This window comes from Tachypleus tridentatus, chromosome 8, assembly GCF_004210375.1.
Source record: "Tachypleus tridentatus isolate NWPU-2018 chromosome 8, ASM421037v1, whole genome shotgun sequence".
NCBI classification, from domain to species: domain Eukaryota; kingdom Metazoa; phylum Arthropoda; class Merostomata; order Xiphosura; family Limulidae; genus Tachypleus; species Tachypleus tridentatus.
This window is the reverse complement of record NC_134832.1, coordinates 105631325-105658075: the sequence shown is the minus strand read 5'-3', so window position 1 is coordinate 105658075 and position 26751 is coordinate 105631325. Positions and strand designations below refer to the sequence as shown.

The following is a 26751-nucleotide window of genomic DNA, read 5'->3' as shown; positions in this document are numbered from 1 at the left end:
ATGTTGCCATGAAGCGTACGGCATGTTTCAAGTGGCATGAACGTTTTAAGGATGGTCGACAGTCCATTGAAGATGATGAGCGTCCTGGACGTCCTTCCACGTCAACTGACGACCCACACGTCGACAAAATCAACACCCTGGTGCGGGCAAATCGACGTCTGACTGTCAGGGAGCTTGATGAAGAGTGTGGGATATCAGTTAGATCTTGTTACGAGATTTTGACCGAAAAATTGCAGATGCACTGCGTTGCTGCGAAATTCAGCCCTCAGAACTCGTGAGTTTTTGCCCAAACACTCGATCACTGTTCTTCCCCACCCCCCTACTTACCTGACCTTGCTCCTTGCGATTTTTTCTTGTTCGCCAAACTCAAAAGACCCCTGAAAGGAAGAAGATTTGAGACGATTCCCGAGATTAAGGCAAATGCGACGAAGGAGCTGGAGGACATTACAAAAGAAGCGTACCACGACTTTTCAACAAGTGGAAACACGGTTGGGATAAGTGTCTGCGTTAGGGAGGAGAGTACTTTGAAGGGGTCCCAGACCTGTAACTTCTAAATAAAGTACATTTTGTTTTATGACGTCAGTCCGCGTATTTTTTGAACAGACCTCATATGCATTTTTTTAAAAATTAAGACGAAAAAGTTATTTAAAGAAAATGAATTTTAAACAAGGTCAGCTGCTTCAAAACCTTAAGTAAAAACTAAACAGAGACAATAGAAAATAAACTTTAATTGATACTGTATGATTATGTGTAATATTGGAAATTGTGGAAATAGTAAATGGTGAGAAGAAATTGTATAAAAGGCAAATACTGTAGGAATGTTAAACGTTTATCGTATAAAAAATAAGTGTTCCAGAGTAAAGCCACATAAACTGTGAGAGGTTGTCGTTTAGCCAATCAGAAAATGCTATTCATCACTGTAAAGCCTATAAAAGTACAAACAGGCTCGTACTATTTCCAGTGTTAATAACGTATGCTCAGTCATGATAACCGTGAAGAGATCAAAGTTTTGTATAGTCAATGATACACCAAGTGAAAAACTGTGTCAAAATTCCGTTTTTAAGAGGTAGAAAACAGCAGCTCTCCAATACCTCTTTACAGGATGGAAGATGGTCTTTCCAACGACATTGCTGTAAATACAGGTGTGAATCCCACTTTCTGATAGCAGTAAGATGATTCTTTCCAGATTAGAATCAGCAATGATTTGTCAGGGAATCCCAGTGCATGTAAAAATGATTTCTTTTAAAACTTTTCTCACACAAAACAAAGCAATGTTTTCAGGTTTAATTCTATTTATTACAATAAATATGACTAAACAATGTTATTTAGGCTTGATATTTAAAAAAAATTACATTGAAACTTCGGTACCTCAAGGTAGCTATTATTTAAAATGTCTATTGAATTACCAGGTGTGAATCCATATTTAGAGTTTCTAAAGTCTTTAGGAGCCTCAAGTTAAAATGTCAGGGAACTCCTACAGTGAGATACCACAAAATGGTTTCAACGGCACGTAGTCTTTCGAAAGTCATTGATGAAAAAAGGTAATCAAACCAAAACGATGAAATGGGCATTGGGATACAAACAAGTTAATGAAGAAAGCTTGAGACATATGCTGGTTACAGATAAACACAAATTTGAACTGTTTCATAACAACTAATGATAGTTTATCTAACGGCAGAGAGGGAAATGATATGGTTAATATATAACGTCTAGAGCGAAGCATGATGTGGGATGAGTTTTGAAATGCATGTATGCTAACAGAGTCGGTGGCTTACACAAAACTGATGGTATCTTGACTGCTCACAAGTACAGGCAGATTCTGTTCTATCGTGCCTTTTTCTCAGAACTACGACTCACTGAGTGGAGATTCAACTCTCAGCAAAATAATAATCTTGGGTCATCTTGGATTTCTCGTCATCATGAATTGGTGAAACAATATCTTGATGGCAAAGAGACCTATGGAACACTTACCACCATGGCTTATCCTACATATAGACCCCATATGAGCATTTTTAAGACTGTAGTGGCTTAGGTAACGATATTTTAACAATAATCCACAGTCGTGATTTAATAAACTGTCATGAAAACAAGATGTAATGTTGTATGTAAAATAAAGGGTACATATGTACAATACTAATCCATTATACACCATATTTACTTTTCGTTATTTCTGTTTCCTGTGTTAATGCTTTGTAGCATTAATAAATTCATCTTCAATTTGCCATATCATTTGTTCAGGATTCTATAATTTGTTTCGGATTCATTTTCAATTCTCGATCTACCATAAATACCTTTAATAACTTACGAACGAAAGTGAATCATAATGTATTACAATATATCATCTGCCCTACGGCTACTATATGAAGTGCCAACAAAACTTTCCACCCAATATCAACGCTCATCAAGCCAACTGGGATACAACAGACGCAATAGTGGCTGACACGCTAGTTATATTATCAAATTTCTCGAACAACAAATGCTTTGTTATAAAATAAATCACATTTGTAAAGTTTAATTTTTATTTATTTTATCATATTTACCCAATTAATAAACCGGTTGTTTAATTAGTCTGATGTGCAATACAAAATGTAATGTGTTATTAATACAACACACGAAAGTAAATTAAGACATTTTGTTATTTTAAAAGAATAAAGAATATTCCATTTCTTAAACACTGTATTCAAAATGTTTGTCTTCGCGACTCACACAGCTCATAACGTTAAATAACAGAACGATAATTTTCTTACTAGATGATGCGTCAAGATTTACAAATTTATCTTGGATTTAACATTTTTATGGCATTACAGATCTTCTCGGACAAATACATTTTTATTTTATTCTCAACACTGCACGATAAGTGAGCTTAATCATAATTTGATAAATTTACTTATGACCCATCCTGTATATGTATCTAGCTTTAACTGTATACATCAAGTTTCCAAAAGCAGTGGAGCAGTACACCCTAACAAAAAAAGTGTCACGTTTTTGTTAGTATATTATTTTAGTTGATAGTTGGCTCAGTTAAGGTTTTAATCACGGCTTGAATTATGTTACCTGTTATTGACATAAATCTGATAACGGATGACGTCATTTGTCTTAAAAAGCCATATTTGTCAATTTGCTGTGTAGTGCCAATATTTTTTGGGTAAGTTTTTTCCTGTTGTTCAGCTTTTGCTGTACTAGCAAGTACCCGTTAAGGCAATTCAACGGTAAATTTCTTAAAAATAGTGATGAATAACTAAAAAACGTGTAGTCAACCCAATGCCTTAGGTCATAGCGTATATGTGATTTAATTGTCTAGGGGTCATTTACAACCGTATTTTGTAACTCCATGCGTTATTTCAATAAATAGATTGTTTTCTTGTTTTTTAAGCAAAGGAAGTTGACTGCAATGGATTGTTAGAAAAATATTTGGTTTTAGGTACAGTGGGTCCACCACAATAAAGCACTCTGGTTCGCTAAGTAGCCGCTGGATGCTACCGTTGCTTGTCCTATTACTAAATGCAAGAAAAGTTTGGTTTGTTAGAATTTCTCGCAAAGCTACACGAGGGTTCTCTGCGCTAGTCGTTCTTAATTTAGCGGTGATAAACAAGAATAAAGGTAACTAATCATCACCACACGTTGCTGACTCTGGGCTACATTTTTACCAATGAATAATGGGAGTGACTGTCACATTACAGTTCTCTCTCGGTTAAAAGGACAAACATGTTCGGCGACAGATTTCGATTCTGCTTTGCGCAGATTACCAGTCGATTACCTTAACCATCAAGCTATTCCGGGTCGGAAATATTTGAGAACTTCTTCATGTGACAGAATAGAAATATTTGAAATATATAGATCATATTTTCTTAAAAATGGCTATAAAAGTATCATATTAGTAAAAATCGAATAGATTGAAATTATTACGACCAAATCATTGTTTTTTCTGGTTCATGCTGAAACGCCATGATTTCTAAAAGCAGCCCTTCTAGAGTTAATCCAAGTCACTTTATATGAGAAGAACTATATTAGTTTTGATTTTCAGAAACATGTTCAGATGGCCCGTGTCTCATAACTCAAACCTGTGACTGCCAAGATGGTTTGTATCTCACAATTTAAACACATCGCCATTATATGGATTATCTCACAACTGAAACCTGTCACTGTTGAGATATTTTTTGTTGTCTCACAACTGCAACATGCCATTGTAAATACAGCTTAATTTATGCCACGAATACAATACATTGCTAATAAAGACAGTATTATTCCTCACATCATACCCACGATATAATCAAATTTTATAAAAACTTTGTTTTTAAAATATTTTAAACTCTAATTATGTAAACATAAATTTATATATATATATATATACTCTTCAAAGAAAGAAACGCAAAAGGCAAAATTTGAGACAAATTGTTAACAAGTTTATTCCGGGTAGTTCTGTATGACATGTGTGAAACTTTGCACATTCACTGCTGAACATCCAAAGTCTGCAAAGGCGAAGTCCACGCTCACTAGGTGAAGTTTAACGTCACTCAACGTCAATAACGAGTATGCCCCCCGTGAGCATCAATAACTGGCATCTCCTGCCCATGGAAACGATGAGATGACGAGTCACATCCTGTGGAATGGCTGTCCACTCAGCCTGCAAAGCTACTGCAAGCTGAGGTAGAGTCTGCGGTCGAGGTTGTCGCCGTCGCAGACGTCGGTCCAACTCGTCCCAAAGATTTTCGATGGGGTTTAAATCTGGTGATCTGGACGGCCATGGAAGAACGTTGATGTTGTGGTGTCTCAAAAAGACAGTGGTGAATCGGGCTGTGTGAGGATGGGCGATGTCATGTTGAAAATGTCGTTGACGTTCACCATGATGGGTTGCACATGGGGTCTAAGAATCTCGTCGACGGTTGCGTACGGTCTGATCGGAAATCCTTCGCAGCCCTGGTATGGTTGAGGCAGTAGACGTCGCAGTGGTGGTCCTATCCCGAAGGTGACGTAACCGGATGTAGCGATCTTGTGCGGGCGTGGTCACACGAGATCTGCCAGATCGTGGACGGTCACGAGTTGATCCATGTTGTTGGTGACGATTCCATAGCCTTCTGGTGGTGCTTGTGTGGACATTCACAGCTCTGGCAACATCTAATCGAGATTCGCCTGCTTCCAAGCGACCAATGGCGTTGTGCTTCAGTCAGTCTTGGCGTAACTGTATTGCGTGTCGGTGGCTTAACACTGAGCTATGGAAACCGAGAACCCGTCACTTTTATAGGGATTTTGCACATGTTGCACTTGCAGAACATGCAGGTCTCTCAAACAAATTTATTGGACACGAATGCGTTTTGGCGAAAAATCCGTTGTTTTCTTCCGTTTTCAAAGTGCACAACTTTTATTGTCATTTTGATCTGACAATCAGTGCCTCAACACGTGTAACATCACATACTCTGAGCTTGTAACGTTATTACATATATTTCTCTTTGAAATAAAAAAAATATCCCTTTTGCGTTTCTTTTTTTGAAGAGTATATATACATATATTTTATAAAATAAGTTGATATGCTAATTGCCTACAGTTCAAGTAGAATCCGAAAGGGCAAAAACACCCAAACAGTTTCTGCTACATTTGTGGAAAATAAATGACAGTTTTACGAAGGAAAACATCACACGCATGGTAAAGGTAGTTAGTTGTTCTTGTTTTGAATTAAGCAAAAAGCTACACAATGGGCAATTTGTGCTCTGCCCACCACGGATAAGGTAGTTAGTAACAGAAGATAGGGTACAAGAGTGATTACCAGGAAAAACATTAGGCTCCACATATGTGATGTGCAATTTGTACATCTGGCTGAATAAGAAAAGAGTAAGTATACCATTCCCAGTTCCCGTGATATGGCGTAAGCACAAAGATAATTTAACTGACTGTTATCTTTGCGTGATTAATGCTTGTGGATATTCAGGAAAAATTAGACGGTGCATTAAATATCCAAATATTGCATCTGTAAGGAAACCAGTTCCTTATGAGGATGGTCTTCCAGTGTCACATTCACCAATAAATTCAGTAACACAAGAGTTATCCTGCAAGAAGACAGTGAACCATCTTCATCTAGTAATTCTATTCGTGTGACACCTCAACATCAACTGCCTCATCTGATCACACAATAACAGTTAAATCATTCGATTCGTGACTTGTCTTTGTCAATACATCATGGGGGCTTTCTTGGCTCTAGTTTACAGCAATTAAATTTATTATTCGAGGAACAAGAGTTTCAACCATCAAAGTCTTGCTTCTGACCGCAGAATACAAGATTCTTTGCATTTCTGTATAAATGTTGAAGTGCACTGATGGAAGAACTACGTTCTGAACATTATCTTCAAGGATAAATACTTTTTATTGACTCATGTAAAGTTAGTCTGAAAGCTGTATTTTACCACAATCAGAACACTTAACCATCAGTTCCTGTTGCTCATTCTATGAACATGACAAACATTTATGAAAGCATGCAGATTATACATTCTTAAATGTAATTTTCAATGAATAAATAAAATTATTTCCACAATACATAATCATATCTTGAATAAATCTATCATAACTCGAAAAGTTTAAACATGATTTTTAGAATCAGTGTTGTTAAATTACTCGGAAACAATTGCATTTGTTGTAATAGCAGAGAATTTATTTTGTTGCCTAATGAAATTACTCCTTTATGATATGTTTAATAATAACATTACTGTGTTATGTTGATGAGTTCATTACTTTTACTTGATTAACAACTGATAAGTGCTCCTTTTTTACCGTATTCAACATCACAGTAAAATAAACGCTTACAAAATTTGTGGAATTCTCTCTTCTGTTCTATTTAACTTCTACTGGTCAACAGGTTTTTTCATTTTGATCATTTCCTTTTCGTTGGTCACTTCTGAAAGAATTTTCAGTTTTTTTTCTGTATATAAGTTCATTACATTCATTTAATGCACGGTTCTTAACGCTGAAAAATAACCCAGATTTCACATTTGCATGTTTTTGTATGTGCACTTGTAACAATTTATATGTGAATCCAGTATAGCCAAAAGAACGTTTAAATATTTATATTCCTATACAACAACGTTTCGCGGACTTTCACACTTACGTGACCGTTTCATACTTTGAAATGACCTAAATCTAAAGGATAATACCGGGTGCGATGTCACGTTGAGCAAGCTACTGTTATTTAATTGATCTCCACTGTACCATTCGGTTCTTAAATAGCAACATAATTTGTATGCAATAAGCACCCAACACTAGGTGGAGGAACTAGTCGAGTAGTAGGCAAGAAATGAAGCTTTAGTATCCACAGTAATGCTTTATCTTCGAACAGGTTCTTGTAATTTAGAAGTTTTACAGTTTAATTATAAGTAACTCTTAGTCGATTTAACTTTTCAATTACGTGCTTCACTTTCAGTAGTTAAACTGCAGCTAGTCTAATATCAGGTTCGTTCTGAGTGACGACTTTGTGAGTTGAAGAGAGAAAACATGCTCAGAAGAGCCAAGCAGGTACATGTGAAAGCTGCCAATAAAATAGACAAAGGTAAGAAACGTACCAGGAAAGCAGGTTCATAGTTTCTCGTTGTTTAGATTTCAGACTTTTTAAGCAAAACCAGAAATAGCTATCTGTTGATTATATTTACAAGTTGCCGTTTGGAAGATGGTATTTCTATTCTAAAGTAAGTCGCATCTCATGCCATATATAACGTTTTTCTATACTTCTTTGTTCTCAAACGTCTCAGCAGTAAACTTCACAGCGTATAACGCTAAAATTCGGGATTCGACTTTAGTGGTTGGTAAAGAGCAGACGCCTATATATACAGCTTTTCTTCTAAGTTAAAAAAAAAAAAATTTTTTTTTGTTTGGATATCTAGTGTAACGTATGAGTTTGTTTCTTACGTTATTAAAAAGCAACTTGAAATGAAAATGAAACTGACAACGTTAGGAATTCAAAAACTACTAACTAGAGTATGTAATGTCACAGTTGTTAAACTGCATAATACATTCACTTTGTGTGCGTTGTTTTGACAACAAATGGAAATAAAAATTAAACAAGTTTAATTAAACAATTAAACTTAGTACAATAGCTCTATTTATCACGGTATATACTCACTTGCTTTGCCCATTATTTACATTAACAATATAACTAAAACCAAAATACATATTATGTATTGTTCTTTATTTATACGAGTATTAATAATAAAGTAATAATTATATATATACGTGCTTTTCTTTATTTTTCTCTTTATTTACGTTCACAACAAAAGATGATTTTAATACATTTACTATAATCATAATGAAGAGATAAAATATGATTTTTGTTCATTATCATGTAAACATTTCATTATTTTCTAACAAGAACTTAAGATAGACAGCGATAGTTTAATGTAATACGTACAAAAACAACTTATGTGCTGTTTTCAAGTTAAATAAAACTTCCAAAGATAATTGCTAAAAAGTGTTTTTAATGTTGCATTTTGTCGTTTTGCAGACAGGTATAGAACACGGTATATTGACATACTTTCATAATTATTGTTATGTTGTGAATAAATAGAAAAAAACGAAAGATTTAATGATTTATTCGTCTTTGTTATTAAGTTTAAGTTACCATTACGAATTAGGTCCTTAAACCTTTTAAACAAACTCTTTTAATCCCATTGATCACTGTTGGGATTTTACGTATTTTATATGAATTTACCGTATTTGTTTCGCTAATTCTTGAATTCGTTGTATCATCCAATATGAAAATTTTCAAAATAACACAATATGTGGATCATACATGTAATGTTTTTGTTTTTTTAAGTTTCACGGAAAGCTACACGAGGACTATCTGTACTAGCCGTCCCTAATTTAGCAGTGTAAGACTAGAGGAAAAGCAGCTAGTCATCACCACCCACCGCCAAATCTTGGTCTACTCTTTAACCGATAAATAGTGGGATTGATCGTAACATTATAACGCCCCCACGGCTGAAAGGGTGAACATGTTTGGTGTGATGACGCTTTCGAACCCGCGACCCTCAGATCGCCACGTATGATGAATAGTACAAAAACAAGGCGGTAATTTTAGAGTTAAAGCTGTATGTTCACTGACGGACTCGGGGGAGGGCGAGCCACACACACTCCAAAATCCGCCAGTGATGTTTTCATCGAAAATATAAATTATTTCCATTGTAGAAAAAAAAATGTAAAGTAAATGTTTTAATACCCGTGGTGGGAAGAGCACAGAAAGCCCATTGTGTAGCTTTGGGCTTAATTCAAACAACAATAAAAAACAGTCGTGTTTGAAACAGCTAAACCCGATAATCATATGTTTCAGCTAAGAATATATGGAAGGAACGTTATCTAGATGAACGAAAGAAAACCACCCAGTTGGAACAAGAATGTACTAAATACAGAGACATGTTGGAGAAACTTCACCGAGAACTTTTAGCAAAAACAGCACTAGGGTTAGGAAACAATAGCTTAACAGGAAAAGCAAGACTGCCATCTAGGAAAGTAAGTAAAATTCAATGTTTTACAGTCGAATACAAATATTTCTCACCACAGTTTTTTTTAATTCACTTAGAGACAATATAATATGAGAGAATAAGAGCACTGGAAGCAGTGGGGGCAGATGAGGGCATATATGCTACCAATTGTTTGGTCGGTAACGATTTTAGATAGTTGTTGTTTTTTTTAATAATTATTAATGAACTAAGTTATGCCCTGCCGGTACTGCCTGACGGTCAACTTTTAAACTAGTCGTTGGCAATGCGGCCGGTCCTTGGTAATCTGTGTTATGTGAGCTCATTCTAGGCCAAATATTATATATACAGATATGAACTTAATAGACCTAAAAACTGCATAAACTGAGAAACATTGAAAAACAGTCCATCGTAAGACTATCATGTCCAATGCACACCGATTCTCCCTGATGCTTTCCATAGTCGATCTAGTGTGCGAGGATAATAGTTTTGCAGCATCCATTTGAATAGTATAATAGTACGAAAATCCATAAGCATTGTGCCTGACGATTTGACCATTACATCTTCACGTGGGATAGCATGAATAAATGTCTTATTCTCTATCTGCTTTAGATAGACGATAGCTGACGTGAAGTACAAATTGAAACATCATTCTTGTGAATACATACTCAGTTCGTTTCCAGAGGAATTTCCTTCTTGATAATGTTTAGTGCTGTTACTTGTGGCTATTGTGAACAATATTCATATTGTAGATTCTCAACTGTTACAAAACATCGAACTTTACTATTATTGCCTGGAGGCACAACATTTTGCAGATGTCTTTCTGGACTTTCCTGTTGTCGAAGTTGATCTACATTATTTTCTAATATTATTAAGAACAGGGAATATTATCGTATTTGAAATTGTAAGTCCCCGATCAGAACAAATCTTTATATCACAAACCCTTCCTTAAACGATCAATTTTTGGTTCCGTTATAGTATCTACGTAACGCCAAATAATGTCAGAATGTTGTTGGGATACATGTCGTTTCACCATGACTTTATATCGGCTGTGGTTTCACGTAATTTAGTTATTTGTGTAAGTAACATATTTTTAATATAACATACTCAATCGCATAGCAAGAGAGAAAGAAATCTAATGAAGCAATATATATATATATATGTGTGTGTGTGTTCTACTTCGAACATCAGAGGTAAAACGGATAAATAAAATTAATTTGTTTGTTTTTGAATTTCGCTCAAAGCTACTCGAGGGTTATCTATTCTAGTCGTCCCTAATTTAGCAGTGTAAGACTAGACGACATGCAGTTAGTTATCACCATCCACCGCTATCTTTTGGACTACTCTGTTACCAACAAATAGTGGAACTGAATATTACAAGAGCCAACAGGTTTTAAGTAATGTATTTTTTTCATATTTAATCGGTTAGTTTAGTAACATACGAGATAGTTAGGTATTATTGTTAATTTCCAACTAAAACATGCTTTCTGCATAGATCAGAACTAAAAATTAGCACAGTAATTAATCCAGCTTATTCAATATAATGGTCTCACTAGAAATACGAACTGTCCAAATCAAAGGCTTATAATGCGTTGGTTCATTAGTTTTGTTTTGTTTTGTTTTGTTATTTTGCCAGTCACTCGAAAAAAGCGGTTGCATTAAAACGTAAAAATGAAGAGTAAGAATATTGCATAATATTAGCTGTATTATTTGCTTTCCATACTGATTTCTAGACAAGTAAACAAACAAAGCTTACAGTATGTATAAAATAAGAAGTTTGCGTTTCGTAAAAAACACTAAAATTGATATTTATGAAAAGCTTATTTAAGAAGGAAAAAAATTAGAAAAACTTTCCAGAAGCCATTTCTTATTTGTAATTATATTATTATTATTATTTAGACAATTATTTTCCTTAAAAATTACAATATGATGATATTTCTGAAGTTTATAGAAACAAAACTTTTTATTTATAATAGGTTAAAACTGATATTTAGAAGATAACTATTGACATACACCTTTAGTCATAGCATATATTACAAAGTATCGGAATTACACAGCATTAGTAAGAATAAAGTTTGCAGTTGATCATGATATGTATACTACTGGGAGAAACAATAGTAAACCACTATTGTAAACATGTCACAGTAAAAATATCGCGGCCAATACTTAGTCGATGAGAACGGATATGCTAGATCACGTGCAAACAAGCTATGGCTCAAAAGTGCTTCACTATTCATACAATACAATACTCCTGAAGTTCGGTCAACGTTTTTCATTAGCGAGAAAACGGAAGTTGAAATTCGCCCGTTTCTTTTCCTCACGCTGTAACTTCCGTAATGCAGGAAGGAGCGTAGTGAAGGAGATATTTGCACAGAGTATAATATTAACATCTCGTTCTTGTTTTTGTTCTTTGTGCACCAATCATCCCTACATCTAATTATTTTGTTTATTCTTTACTTGTAATTTGAAGCTCGACCTCTGAAACACCAGCCCTTTCGCGGAGATGATATTCCTGTTGTTTTCACCCATGGCTAATTTGTTTGTATGTTTTCAAATTGAATATATTTAATTATGGAAATTAGTGCCTATCTGCTATTATACAAGTTACGTTCCTACAACTTTTTTACAAAGACTAAATACCTAGTTAAAAACAACTCTAAAGGAATTATATTTTAATAGGATACGAGATAATAATAGATCGATAAACGTCGCTTGGTTTGAAAATCTGTAAAATACTATTCTTTTTCTAGTTCACGTATCTTAATGAGCGACTAATTGAATGCCGAAGTGAGCTATGACAGAATTTTGTAAAGAAATGTAAGTTATATGTTAGAAATTACTTACTGAAATTATGTTTTCTTCGCTATAAAGTAAAATCTTAAACATATTTGTTACTAGTTTGAGAAGTCATTTTTACTCACACCTGTTGGTGAAAGGCGAAGTAATATCTTTGTTCCTACTGCACGATATAAAACTATAGTTTATTTGCTTATATGTAAAGTCTGTATAAAAAAACCCAACAAAAACATTAGTTTGACGCAACACGTCTTACAAATTTATCATATTAATGCAAATATTTTTGGTGAATAATATCGATATATATAAGTGGCTAATGGCAAATAAAATCGAATTTTTGTTTTGTTTTATTCTATTGGTATAAGGTTATAGTTTTGCTTCTATATATTTTCTTTTTCAGGTCAGGTTTTTGATTTATTAAATCCAAGGTGATATAAAACAATAAAGAAATAAAAGGCTTAACATTTCTGTTTTCTTACAGGTTAGTGCTAAAATTTCGATAGCTCGACTTCTTCAAGAAATTGAAGACTTGAAACGACGAGTAGAATCCAACAGATTTCGATTAACAGCCGAGACTAAAGTAAGTTTGTAAAGTTCGAAGCATGAATTGTATGTGTTGAAAAAACATAGAAAAACATTATTGGTAGTATATATTCCATTAATCACAAAGTTCAATTTTATATTCTAATTTTTAAGAGAAACCTACATCATTGTTTACAGATCAAGGAAGAATTACGTTAATTAAATAAACTAAATTTGTTGTGCATGTTGAGAAGAAGAAAAATAAAATTGAAACAATTCCTCTTGTTTTTAATATTATTATAAAATGTTTGAGTGTTCAACCAATAACAATGAGAGAGATGAGGTAATTGATACTTTCTATTTGCATTTCGACCAATACGATCTACTTTAATGCACTGCTAAACTAAATTTCGTTTGTTTAGGCCTACTATATGTGACGAGGCTAAACTGTATTCTCGCAGGATAAGTTAAAAGTAATGAAGGTTCCAAGACAATAATTAAACATGAATTATAAACCGTACTAGTAATTTGACTTAATAGCATGTAGAACTGAAGAACATAATATATTCTAGAGAACATCCTTATCAACCATATCGAAATGATGCAAAATGACGGAGCGATAAACCACATTTTGATTGTAGAGCGTTGATTTATTTTGGAAAACCTTTCTTTAACCAGATTTTCTACGTCTTGTATAAAATTAACATTTAATAAATTTTAATACTTGCCTCCAGTGGGGATCAGTGTAAATCTGAAGGTTAAAATCCGGGCTTTTACACTTGTGATGGTCACAACATCGATAGACGATAGTGTATCTTTGCACTTAGCAACGAAACGAACAAATTAATTAAACGCACAGCTTTTAGTTTGTACAAAGGTATAGTGTTAATAGAGTGTTTAAATAAATATTAATAAATAAAATTCTGTATTTTTTATATAAATAGCTCAAGTGTGTGGTTGAAAAGGACGTAAAGATGCTCCGTCAAGAGTTGATCAAAAAGAAAATTCAAATTACTTTGACACGAAATCAAGAGCAGTCAGCAGCGGACAACTCCAAACGAAACAGTTATATCAAAGTTGTTTAGTCAGTCAATAACAGCCAACAATAGACGACTCCAAACGGAACAGTTATATCAAAATTGTTTAGTCAGTCAATAACAGCAACGGACAGCTTCAAACGAAACAGTTACATCCAAGCTGTTTAGTCAGCCAATAATAATCAGCAATATACACCTTTAAACAGAATAGTTACATTAAAGCTCTTTAATCAGTCAGTGCAAAATTGAGAAAAATTCGCACCGGAAATATTCCTACCGGAACAGCTATACAACAAGTAAACTTGTTTGTTTAATTTTATGTATGTTTATAAGCAGTGACGACACCAAGGGAAGTTGAGGGTTGATAAGTTCCCTTCCCCCTTAAATTTCCACACAAGAAAGGTACGTAAAAATTACGTCCCCCAAGATACAATGTCTTCAGGTACTGGGAAATCCAACACAAAAATCCACTTAACATTTATTATCCAGTTTCTTGGTAGCTCTTAGTGCTTTCCTAATTTATTTTGCATCGGTTTCGTTCAACTAATCTTCACTAAAGAAGAAAACGTTCGTCCTCTTCCATAAACACATTTTTTGCCATCCCTTCTCCTCTTCATTTTTAGAATCCTGGAGTCGACACAATATACATACTGGAATCTGTATGTGAAAAACTGCTTACCCCGTAATAACATTATTCCAGAATCAGGACTATCAAAACAAAGATAGTTTACCAGACATCATACCTCCATAAAATGACAAACAGGAAATAATTTGAGATATGTACGTTCTCCCATTTTTTTGAAGGTTTATAAGGTACTTTAGTGTTAATATAAAAGTGCGATAATTCTAACTCAGTATTGTTTTGTTTATATTATGTGTAAGAGTGTGGATAAACTGTAAACAAGAACAGTATAGCCAAACTATATGCTTGGCCGCTAATGCACATATGGGATTACAAAGAGACTACAACAGTAAGCTGAGAACTCGAAGTAACGATCTTCAACTCGTTCAGATTCTAAACTACGGCTGTGTTTTTGTTGTCTTTGTTTGTGTTACTGTAATATGCTTGGAGAAGGAAGTGTGGAGTCGTTATATATTTTAATCTAATTAGTATGCTTATAATATTACATCAGTGAAATTGTTTGAAATAGTGAAGTAAAGAGAAATTACTATTTTAATACTATTTCAATGAAATAAAAAAAAATAGTGTGTTTCATGTCAATTTCATAATTATGAAAAGTCAATTCAACATATTTAAAGCGGTATGTCTCCGGATTTACAACGCTAAAATCAGGGGTTCGATTCCCCTCGGTGGGCTGAGCAGATAGCCCTTTGTGGCTTTGCTATAAGAAAAAACACACATATTTAAATATAAGTTACTTTCATGTTTATTGTGCTTCTAGTCGAATATTTTGGTATTTGTACAATATTGTTTCTGAAAAAAAAAAAGCAAAGAAGAACAAGAAACAAACACGTAGGTTTACTCATCAATACAAAATCCATAATTTTGACTGTTCGAACTACCTCCTTGATATATATATATTTATGTAATACTTTAGGGTATAACAAGACATCTAAGAAATAGAAGTTAAGAAAAGGTTGAAATAGGTGGGAGAAAAGCCGAGAAACTTATAAAGGCATAACGAGGCAAAATGAGATAATAGTGTGAAAATACTAGAAGCGGTAATTTTGGGATTAAATGTGTTTTCACGCACACCGTTTTATTTTATTCTTGTTACATGTGTAGGCCCGACATGGCCAAGCGTGTTAAGACGTTTGACTCGTAATCCGAAGGTCGCGGGTTCGAATCCTCGTCACACCAAACATGCTCGCCTTTTCAGCCGTGGGGGCGTTATAATGTGATGATCAATACCACTATTCGTTGGTAAAAGAGTAGCCCAAGAGTTGGCGGTGGGTAGTGAAGACTAGCTGCTTTCCCTCTCTTCTTACACTGCTAAATTTGGGACGGCTAGCGCAGATAGCCCTTTAGTAGCTTTGCCCGAAATTCAAAATAATATAACAATTATCTTCATAGTATCTTGGTGAAAGACGCAATAGAAGTTGCATCCAATGTCTTTTTTGATCCGTAAAATACTTTAAGGAATATTGGTGGACTGCCAATAATAATAGTACAAATATGCAAGATTGTTTATACATCTCTTTCTAGCAGTCATCACAAAAGTTTAAAGTTTTGAATGTTTCAAAGTAAGTAAATTTGTATTTTTTGTATGCTATATAAGATAATGATATAACTTCAAATAAAATCATTTGTGAACTTTGTGTCAAGGAGACTCACAGCTAACTTTAAGGAAATTTATGAGACAAGCTTAAAATACAAATGCGAGTGCCTGCTATCATACAATCTTCATCTTTGACAAACCAATATTATTTCATATAGCTAACAGCTTTCTATTCGAGCTCTCTCACAAAGTTATAAAGGGAAACAAAACCCTTAATAGCATACAAAAAAAATTTTTTTTAAGTGAGATACAATATATAGATAAAAAGGTGTAAGCAGATATATTGAAAAAATTTCTTTTATTTACAATGGCACAAAACATGAAATAAAAATCACACTACAAATTAAAATGAATGTAACTTGTGAATGGAGTACGAAAAAGGCAGGCTAAGCAAATGCATATTTTATAAGTTTTTATAATGAAATAGATTATTTTTATTGTAGTTTAACAAATGAATTTCTATCAGAGAAGAATTAACCCTTAAATAGTGGCTATCATCAACTGATGATGCTACCTACAACATTCCCACTATTTAAGGGTTAAGATAAGATTTTGTTATTGATTTGCTTGTTATCTCTTGATTATAAAATATTACTATTTGTAAAATAAAACCAACTTTTCAATCACCTAATTAGTCCATTAATCTTTATTATAGTTTTCATTAATATTTTTTTGTTGTTTATAATACCAGCTATTAGTGTAAAGACTTGCAACTTTTTTGTTTTAAATTGATTTGATTTTTTTGGACCTGCAAGTTTTTCCAACATTGCAAAATCATTAGTATAAAATAGTTAATTGTCAATCTATACAATAACCTAATTAGTCCATTAATACTTCTATTATAGTTTTCAGATGCTGTATGCAGACTCTTACATGACCAAAGATGAATTCTGTGAAATGTTTGACCATAAACTTTATGACAAAATGAGAGAACAGCTAAACTGTAAATCAGCTTTTCCTCATGTTTATGATAAAGTGTGTCGGAATGCTCAGCCATAGAAGAAAGCTTAGAAGAAGGACATATGCCTTTTCATTCTCTTTGTGATTTAAGAACTTGGATTCATGCTAAATGATATAATGTTTTGGAGAAAAATGAATAATATATTTTTTGTGAGTACTCAAAGTCTTGGAGGTATATGATTAGTACCAACAGTGCTGCCTTTTCTTGAGACCTAAGGTTCTTATACTTGTTAAAAAAGACAAATTAAAAACATAATGTATTGTTTTTTTTAATGTGAATATCAGTTATCTTTTATTTGAACTCTGTTATTGCTCAGTTTTCATAAGAAATGTAGGTTCTCATGTTAATATAACAGTTGAAACAATTTCAAGAACAAATCAAGATTTATGTTAGTAAGTTTAATTATACATTGTGAAATAAGGAAATGGTAACTGAGAAAGAGAGCCACTTTTTCTAAGTTTTATAACATTGTTATATAAAACACATCTGGTAAAAATATAATTTAATAGATTATTTGGGGTAAGCAAATGCATATTTTATAAGTTTTTATAATGAAATTGATTTATTTTTATTATAGTTTAACAAATGAATTTCTATCAGAGAAGAATTAACCCTTAAACATTGGCTATCATCAACTGATGATGCTACCTACAACATTCCCACTATTTAAGGGTTAAGATAAGATTTTGTTATTGATTTGCTTGTTATCTCTTGATTATAAAATATTACTACTTGTAAAATAAAACCAACTTTTCATTGAATAGTCACCCATTTATAAGTGAATATGAATAATTATTTTTCTATATTTGATAACATTATTTAAAAGGTCGTGAATTTGATGTGATTAAATGATATCTGTATAAAAGATAAATTCCTCATCTAAACTTTAACATTTATTGGCCATTTTTTATATATGCCAACATTAATTAACAGACTGCAGTATAGAATGAACTAATATAAATTAAAGAAGTGATTTTTATCATACATACTATGACCAGAGAACAAATTATGGTAACACACCTGGTAGCACAAGTGAAGTACAAATTTCTCAATAAGATAAGCCCAAAGCATTGTGCTGTAATTGGTTGAGGCTGATCTCGCTGCACTATGAAGTATTGTCCGCACACACATATATATATAACCCCACAGGGTTATGAAGAAAATGAAACCCAATGTCTTGAAACTATGGAAAAAGATCTACTGGTTATAGTTTGCTACTTCCCATCCTTAACATGACAGGCAGCATGACGTCACAGTTCGACGAACTGAGGTCACCATAGGTTTGATCAGCGTTTCTATATTTTCTACAATTGGTTTAAATTACTAATTTATTAGTTCATTAAATTTCCTAACCAGTTATATATTCTAAAAAGAATGATAACACTAATTATTGGTTTTATTCATTTATATGTAAATCGTCTTTTTAACAAATTCGCAGTGACAACGTTACTGTACTTCCATATATGACTACGTCATCAATCTCTAGACTTAATTATGTTAAAATCATTATTACATCATTATTTTTTCAATAAAAGATATATGAAATTAATGGGTAAATACCTGTGAAACCTTTGGTTTCTCAAGTAAAATCCCTGATGATCTGTTGTAACTTGAAATCAACGTGGTTGTCTAATATTCGTCAAAGCTCAATATAGAATGGTATTACACAGGGAGCAGCAATACAGCGCATGAGTTTCAGTGCATTCAGTACGTTGCTGTGGGACGCATGACACATACTTCCATCTTAATGAAGACGTTGAGTTCTACAGATCTATGTCTCTTTGATGTTAACTGTTAAGCAACAACGATGATTGTGTTTTCCATATTTTATGAATATACTGGGGGGGCTGAGGATGGCTTGACTCATTTGGGGGGGCTCAAGCCCCCCCTGGTGCCGCCACTGACATGATCAGAGATCAAGTTGTAGATGAGCATAAATCTCACAACTTATTTAGAAGATTGTTGAGATGAGAAGGTCTAATTTTTAAAAAAATGGTGTTATAGATCAGCTGAGCAGCAGAAACGGCAAAACAGCAAGAAACGTGGATAGAACATAACAAAAACTGCACAAAATGTGAGCTCTTGTGATAAACACAGTATACAAAGACTACATTTAACTCCAATACGTAAAACAGACCTTGTTGCCAAAGACAGACCAATGGCTAAATGCAAGACTTACAATGGCTGTAATTTTCAAGGGCATCTTACAGTCATGTGCAGAACTAAGAATTTTTCAAAACAGGATAACTATTCTGCTTTTATGAAAAAAAGTGAATTAAATGACTTATTATGATTTGTGTGATGGTACAGAGTTACCAGTAGAGGAAGCTGTTTACCTTCTGTCGAATAGTAATGACAATACCTTGACCACAGGACTGGTAGTTGGTAAAGGTCTGTTGACAATGCTTACAGACTCAGGTACAAGTTATAATGTTGTAAATGTAAGTGCCTGGAATTATTTCGGACTACATGTTATATCATGCATACCAAGTGTCATTCACAAAAACCTCTATGCCTATCAAAGGAGAACTCTTAACTGAAATGCAGAAAAAATTCACCTTAGACATTTCTGTTAAACCTTCAGATATAAAAGTGATTAAAGCTGATGATTTTTTAGCCAAAGGTGCTGGTCAATCTTTATGATGCTGTAACATTGTGGTTCAATTAGGTATGTTAAGCATGGGTTATTAACACTGTCCATCCATCAGCAAAGTGTTCAATATTGATGCCATTCTACTAAAAACCCTGAATGTTTTGGTAACATTGGTAAATTAAGAGATTATTAGTTAGAACTACACACTGAAGAGACAGTAAAGCCTGTAGAACAACCAATCTATAGAATTCTGTTTAGTTTGCATCAGAAAGTAGAAGAAAAATTGAGCAGGAGGCAAAGAATGTAATTGAGAAAGTATCAGGTCTTACTTCAAGGATTAGTCCATTGATTGTTGTGCCTAAACTTTAGGGTGAGATAAGGTAATGTATAAATATACAGAAGCTAACAAGACAGTGCAGCATGAAAGACATCTGATACTAGCGGTAGATGAGGTGGTGCACAACATGAAGGGCCTAACTGTATTCAGTGGATTAGATCTACATTGGGGCTATCAGCTGACTAAGCTCAGTGAGAAATCCAGAGAGATCATAATATTTGTGGCTCACAAAGTTCTTTATAACTATAAATGACTTATTTTTGTATTTGTTTAGTTCCCAAAACTTATCAGCATTTCATTAGGCAAACTTTACAGGGATATGAAGGTGTTGAGGATATTATGATATATGGATATACTTGCAGCAAGCATGATCAGAAACTTGAAAAGGTTTTATGCCTTCTTAGAGTGAAAAGTTTCCAATAATGAAACGTATGAATGAAAAATCAAAATAACACAAACCAGTTTTACAAGTAAATATTTAGTTGGCATTCTCTAGAATTTCAGTACCACTTTACATCAACATGGCATACTTTCAATGAGTTTGAAGATATTCCTGAGTGACTGACTGCTATCCTTCTTTGAGTATTTCAAAACTTTCATCTTCTGAGTTTGGCTTGCAATTTTTCACTAATCAGTTTAACTCAGCCCATAAGTTTTCAATTGTATCGACCTGGATATCAGATGACTGACATGGTCATTCCATAACATGAATTCTTGTATTTCTATGATATCTTTTAATGACTCCACAATTGTAGAGAAACTTCTTTTATCATTTTGTAGACTAATTGGAATAAGAACTAAGAAACTACAACAGGTGCACAACTCTTTATGGCAAAATCTAACTAAAATCATGAAAAGTTCAGGTGTTTATGAAAGCTAGTGTTAAAATTAGGATTTGAGAGAATATTTCAACAGATCTCATTGAGTGTATTTTAAACACATATAGTTTTACATACTTTTCTGTTATTTAAAAAAATATAACAAATTAACAACATTTTCAAAGGGGACTCATTTTTTTTGTCCACCCCCCTGTATATATATTTTTTGTTTGAGTGTTGTGATACATATAGAATAAATAACCATCTGTCATCTACAATTTCATTCACCTGTTTTAGTTTTATGAAGGAATATGTAAAGTTCTACCAACATGTAGCTGTCTGTTTCTTTAAAATAATATATTTATGGAACATCTGAGAATGTGTCTAGTATTGCAGAGCATGTTTCTATTAAATGCAACACTCTTGTTATTAATGAGACCCTTCAGCAAAGGATGTGTGAGGATTTGAAGAAGATGAAACTAAACCAACATTTCTGATTGTTTTCTGACCAGGATGATGATGATGTGTTTTTCAATATTAATTCTCTAATAATAATGGTCACAAAAACTACATCATGCTATTAAAATGCAACACTAAACAACAGTAAAACTAGGATAATTACCACACTGAATTGTCCCTAATAATGTATATGGCACAGGTATGATTCATCCTAATCATTCATTCACTACAGTATTATTCCTCAACTTTAGCACACACTTAAGTACAAATATTGTGTAAGCATCTAATTAAAGTGCAATTAAGTCTTTGAATGACATATGCAGTTGCAAAAAATAGATATGCAAGACAGACAAGAGTACTATACATTCTGTCATATTAAAACAATATGACAATATGTAACTACATTAGTTACAGCCCATGTTTCCATGTCCAGTGATGTTCAATCTGAAAACTATGTTTCCTGACAGCAGCCCTGCAAAAGGTTCCAACATTTCATTATAATATGTTAAACCCTGTATGATTAAGTTAACACACAGACATAAATTAGTTTATATTTCTTTTGTCAAAGGCCATATTTATAAAGTGTGCTAATATAATGTTCAAGAAACAACTGCTTTCAAAGACACAAATGTTTTTCTAGAACTGTTGAGGTTTACTTGGTCTTGAAAAGTCTTTGTGAAATAATATGATATTTTTCTGTGGCATATGTATAGTGAATTTTACAACATGCATTAAAAACAATAGTATAGTGACAGTGACACATAATTTTGAGTAAATATGCAATAGCCTGACAACTGAATCCTAAATTCTCTAATGCACCTTTCTCACTTATTGCTTTCTATTTTCTACAACTTACACAGTTCATCTAAAGTTTTAATAACAGCCACAAATTATGTGGAATAAATAATGTATATGCAAAAGAATAACATAACACTATTCAATAACTAAATTTTCATTCTTACAAAATTGTTTTATTGAATAGAACTACTAGTGATTACTAATAGTTCTATTCAGTAAAACAATTTTAAACAAACTGGTTACTGCAACCTAAGACTGTCAATACATATAAAAACATATACAAAAAAAAAAAAATATATATATATATATATACACACACACACACAAACACATGCAATAACTGAAAAAAAATAGTTTTTCATGAATAAAGTAATAACATAATAGCATTCAATGATTACATTGCTGTTCTTACAAGTAATTGTTATTAACGTTTTAGATTTTCTTTAACAAAACAGTTTTCAGCAAACTTATTCTGCAACCTTATAAAGAAACACCATAACAAATTAATCTATTGCATTGGGTTGGTCAAAGTGAGCATGTCACAGCCTTTTACAGATTTAGATTCACAATGTAATTAAACTACTTTATTACTGAATTATACAAGTAAACGTTGCATAAAAACCTGTCAATAAATCAAGTTTTACATTCTCAATCTTACAAGGAAATATTTGAAAAAAATCCCCAATTTTCCCCAGTATAAAAACTGTGACATTTGTTTTCTAGGTCTTCCATCTGTTTTAATTTATTTACCATCCCTTCAAGAAGTACAGTATTTAATGTAATTAATTATTATGATATAGATATTAGTCAATTAAAACATACTTTTTATAGTTTTCAATCCTATTTATGGAACCATAAACCAGAAAATCAGATATACTTGCCACACTCACCTATCATGTGCTCTCTTTCACAAGTTACCAATAGTTTTCACTGACATTTAATACTATATTATTTATAACCAATGGAAAGCCACAGTCTTAATCTATCAAATGATTTATTACATTGTTTTCCCTACAGAGAATTATTTCTCTTCAAGTTCAATCTTTATTCTCATGGAAAAGGTGTGTATGTTTTCTCATAGCAAAGCCACATCGAGCTATTTGTCGAGTCCACTGAGGGGAATCAAACCCCTAATTTTAGCATTGTAAATCTGTAGACGTACCACTGTACCAGCAGAGGACCATGGGAAAAACATCAATGTATTTGGTTGAACGTTTAATTACTCTTATCACATAGTTAAGCAACCATAATAATTATAATAGTTATTGAGCATTGACTGCATTTTACACATCACAATTCTGCATTCTTAGGTACAGTATTCAATTAAATAAAAACATTTTTAGTGCAGTAGTACCATTAGTATAAAAAATAGATTTAAATTTCCTGGACAGTAGAAATAAAAATAAGAAGACTCAAGTACAATATTTATTGTTATTCCTGTGTATTTATTATTATAAAGGTAACGATGATATAAAAGTTAGAAACGTATTAGGTTAGATCAGGTAAGATAAATAATGTTTCACATGATATGCATTATACCAGTTCGTGTGTTACATAATTTGATATGGTAACATGAGTTAAATGATCACTGAGTGATTTACACCTTGTGTGGCAGAATTATTAGTTATACACAGTTCAAAAGGAAATTATACATGTAAAAAACAGCTGATATGGGTTGATAAAGCACCAGGTAGAGGAGCGAATAACATTTTGACCTTCTTCAGTCATTGTCAGGTTCACAAAGAAAGAAAGAGGTAACTGACTGATAGCTGACCATATGTTTGAAGGCATTTGCGTATTTGAGTGTAGGAATGTAGAGGGCATGCTTAGATGTTGGATTCTATTTATTAGTATAGGTATAACGATGCTCCTTTGTATTGGATTATTTTGGCATAGTGCTTTCTCTACCCATACCAGCCATTTTTTTACATATATACTTTTCTCTACAAGTGGGTTTTCTTGCCATCACAGATTACAGTTCAAAAGGCAATAAAACAATATTAAGTATAATTAGGTCTATATTTGTACAAGCTTTAAATTATTTAGGATAAACAATAGTGGTTTGCTGTCATAATCTGCAGTCATTCTTGAAAGAAAATTTACAATTAATTCCTAACTTTTTAATTGTGGTTATTTATAACGTTATAATATAGAGAAAAAAACAGACAAAATATAACGTTTCATTGAAAAAAACTGAATATTGATTTAGCAGGTCTTAGAAGTAATACAAATGAAAGTTGAAAGTTTTCAGAGAAAGAAAAATATTTTTAACCTTAACACAGAAAGCACTTTACACTCAGAACAGTCAACACTCTGATACCATATAATTACAAACAAAGTTTTAATAAATATATTTAATTAAAAATTCTAATTTTTTTGGTTTACAGAAGACTTGTAATGTTTATTTAAAACTCACCAAATTTTGTGTAAAGTTACACAAGTACTTTAAAGAGTTATAATATGTATAACACCATGGTTACAAGTCTGTGTGAAATACAAGAGCTTGTTGCAATAGAATTAATACAAAGAAATATATACACGTGTAAACAAATTTAAAGTTTGTTTCCACAGACAAAAAAAACTGAAGCATTTGGAGAAAAATTAACAGCAGAGTACAAGATATGTGGTAGGAAAGAAGAAAATGTATCCTGGATTTGGTTGTCTTTGCACAAATATGACCTAGACAGCTTGCCTCACAAACCAAAAAACTAAAACAATAACAAACTATAAGAGAGAGCAGAAGTGAGTACTCAAACTCAAAACATCCCACATCCTTATTACTTACTTATCACTTTCTGCAGCCAGTTGTATGATGGTGGCTGCTTTAAAAAATTATAATATTAACACATACTTCTGAGGGTTATAAGCATATATGAAATTTCAGAAATAGGCATTTCATCCCTTGTTGTAGTATTACAAGCTTAAATGTAGTTAGAGTTCCAAAGGAATCATAGCTGTAAATGTTAAACAATATATTAGAATTCTTGATGATGAGAAACCCACTTGAAATAAAAATGTATCTGAAATTGGCTGGTATGGGTATTAACACTTCTATTGATAAGGATAGAACAAAGTTTTGACTTTCCTAGGTCATCTTCAGATTAAGAAAGAGAAAGTTAGGATGTGACTGTTGATGAACACGTCTTAGGGACAAGAGTAGAAATGAGTATGGGATTGTAGGGAACATTATAGGTGGATGTTAGGTTATTAATTAGTACAGGTATAAAGGTGTTCCTTTATATTGGTTTAATTTTGGTTTCAGTTGCTGTATAAGTAGGGCTTCTTTGATTTTGCATTTGTTTATATTTATTTCCCAACTTAATATCTGGGTGTTTTCTATAATTATGTTGTATTTATTTGATTTGCAGTGTTCATAAACGTGTGAAGGTGTTGTTTTTTTTGTTCTTTTAATCTAGTTTCCATTTTTCTGCTTGTTTCTCTAATATAGAAGTTGTGGCAGTTGTTTCATTGTATTTTATAAATTATATTGGTGTTGTGTTTGTCAGTGTAGTTTTTACATAGTATGGACTTTAATTTTGTACCTGTTTTTTTAATAAATTTGGTGTTTACTTGAATGTTGTGTTTTAAGTTCTTCCAAATGTTGGTTATTTTTTTGCTGATGTCAGGAACATATGGTATGCAGCAGTGTAAGGTTTTGTAGTTTGTTGTATCTTGGGATTTATTGTTGTTTGTTTGTTGTTGGTCTAGGTGTGTGCGTATAATTTTTTCCATGATTTTGTGAGGAAATTTGTTGATGTTAATAAAGTGTTGTTTTATGTTATTGATTTCATCATTAATTTTATTGGGTAAGCATAGTTTTGTGAATGTGTTTATTTGATTTCTTAATATGTTGAGTTTTTGTTTTGTTTCATGTGCTGAATCCCAAGGAATGTATAGTCCAGTATGGGTGATTTTTCTGTGGAATTCTGTTTTGAATTGTGTATTGTTTCATATGATCTTGAGGTTGAGAAATGCTATTTGGTTGGTTTTCTCATGTTCACAGGTGAACTTAATGTTGAGGTGTATCAAGTTAATGTGACTGAAAAACTAAGTGTGTGTTCTGTAGATGTGAATCCAGTAATTGTATCATTAATACTGTACCAGTATAGTGGTGGGTGTAAGGCTGAATTGATCGCTTGTTTTTCAATCTACTCAACAAAGGACTCAACTTCTCAGTAACGCCTAGAAATATTCAATCCATCGAAATGAAAGCCTGCATGGAAGGCCTAGCTAGAAGGCTGGTAATCCACTTTACACAAACTGAAAACAACAAAACAACAAAAAACAACCACCAGAAAAAAACAGACAACTTCGACAACAATTCCACTGGCAATCAACAAACTACCTTTCCAGGTAGAACTGAAAACATCTATTTCCCTGAAACATCTCAAAACAGTATCTTAAACAACTTTTTCAAAGAATTTTTACACAAAAATATCAACATAATTTCACAGAAAAGAAATATAAAAATGAACACAAATGAATACATTCAAAAAGATAAAAACATCTTGTTCTATAAAATCAACTTAAAAAAAAATATAAAACAACATCAAAATTCTAAAAGCAGATAGAGGCAATGCTATAGTTATAATGAACACAAATGAATACATTCAAAAAATGAAAAACATCTTGTCAGATACAAACAAATTTAAACCACTAAACACAAGTCCAACAAAAATACATGAAAACCAGTTAACCAAAATACTACAACAAATGAAAAAAACCAACACAATCTCAA

The 26751-nt window shown here is 32.7% G+C and overlaps 1 protein-coding gene across 1 annotated transcript; it reads left to right on the top strand.

Moving 5' to 3' along the window:
- Window positions 1-7263: 7263 nt before the first annotated feature.
- On the top strand, window positions 7264-16426 carry LOC143223132 (spermatogenesis-associated protein 1-like). Its single transcript, XM_076450644.1, has 4 exons — window positions 7264-7531; window positions 9305-9483; window positions 12730-12828; window positions 13715-16426. The coding sequence occupies exons 1-4, from the start codon at window positions 7477-7479 to the stop codon at window positions 13853-13855; spliced, it is 474 nt and encodes a 157-aa protein (XP_076306759.1). The 5' UTR covers window positions 7264-7476; the 3' UTR covers window positions 13856-16426.
- Window positions 16427-26751: the final 10325 nt, after the last annotated feature.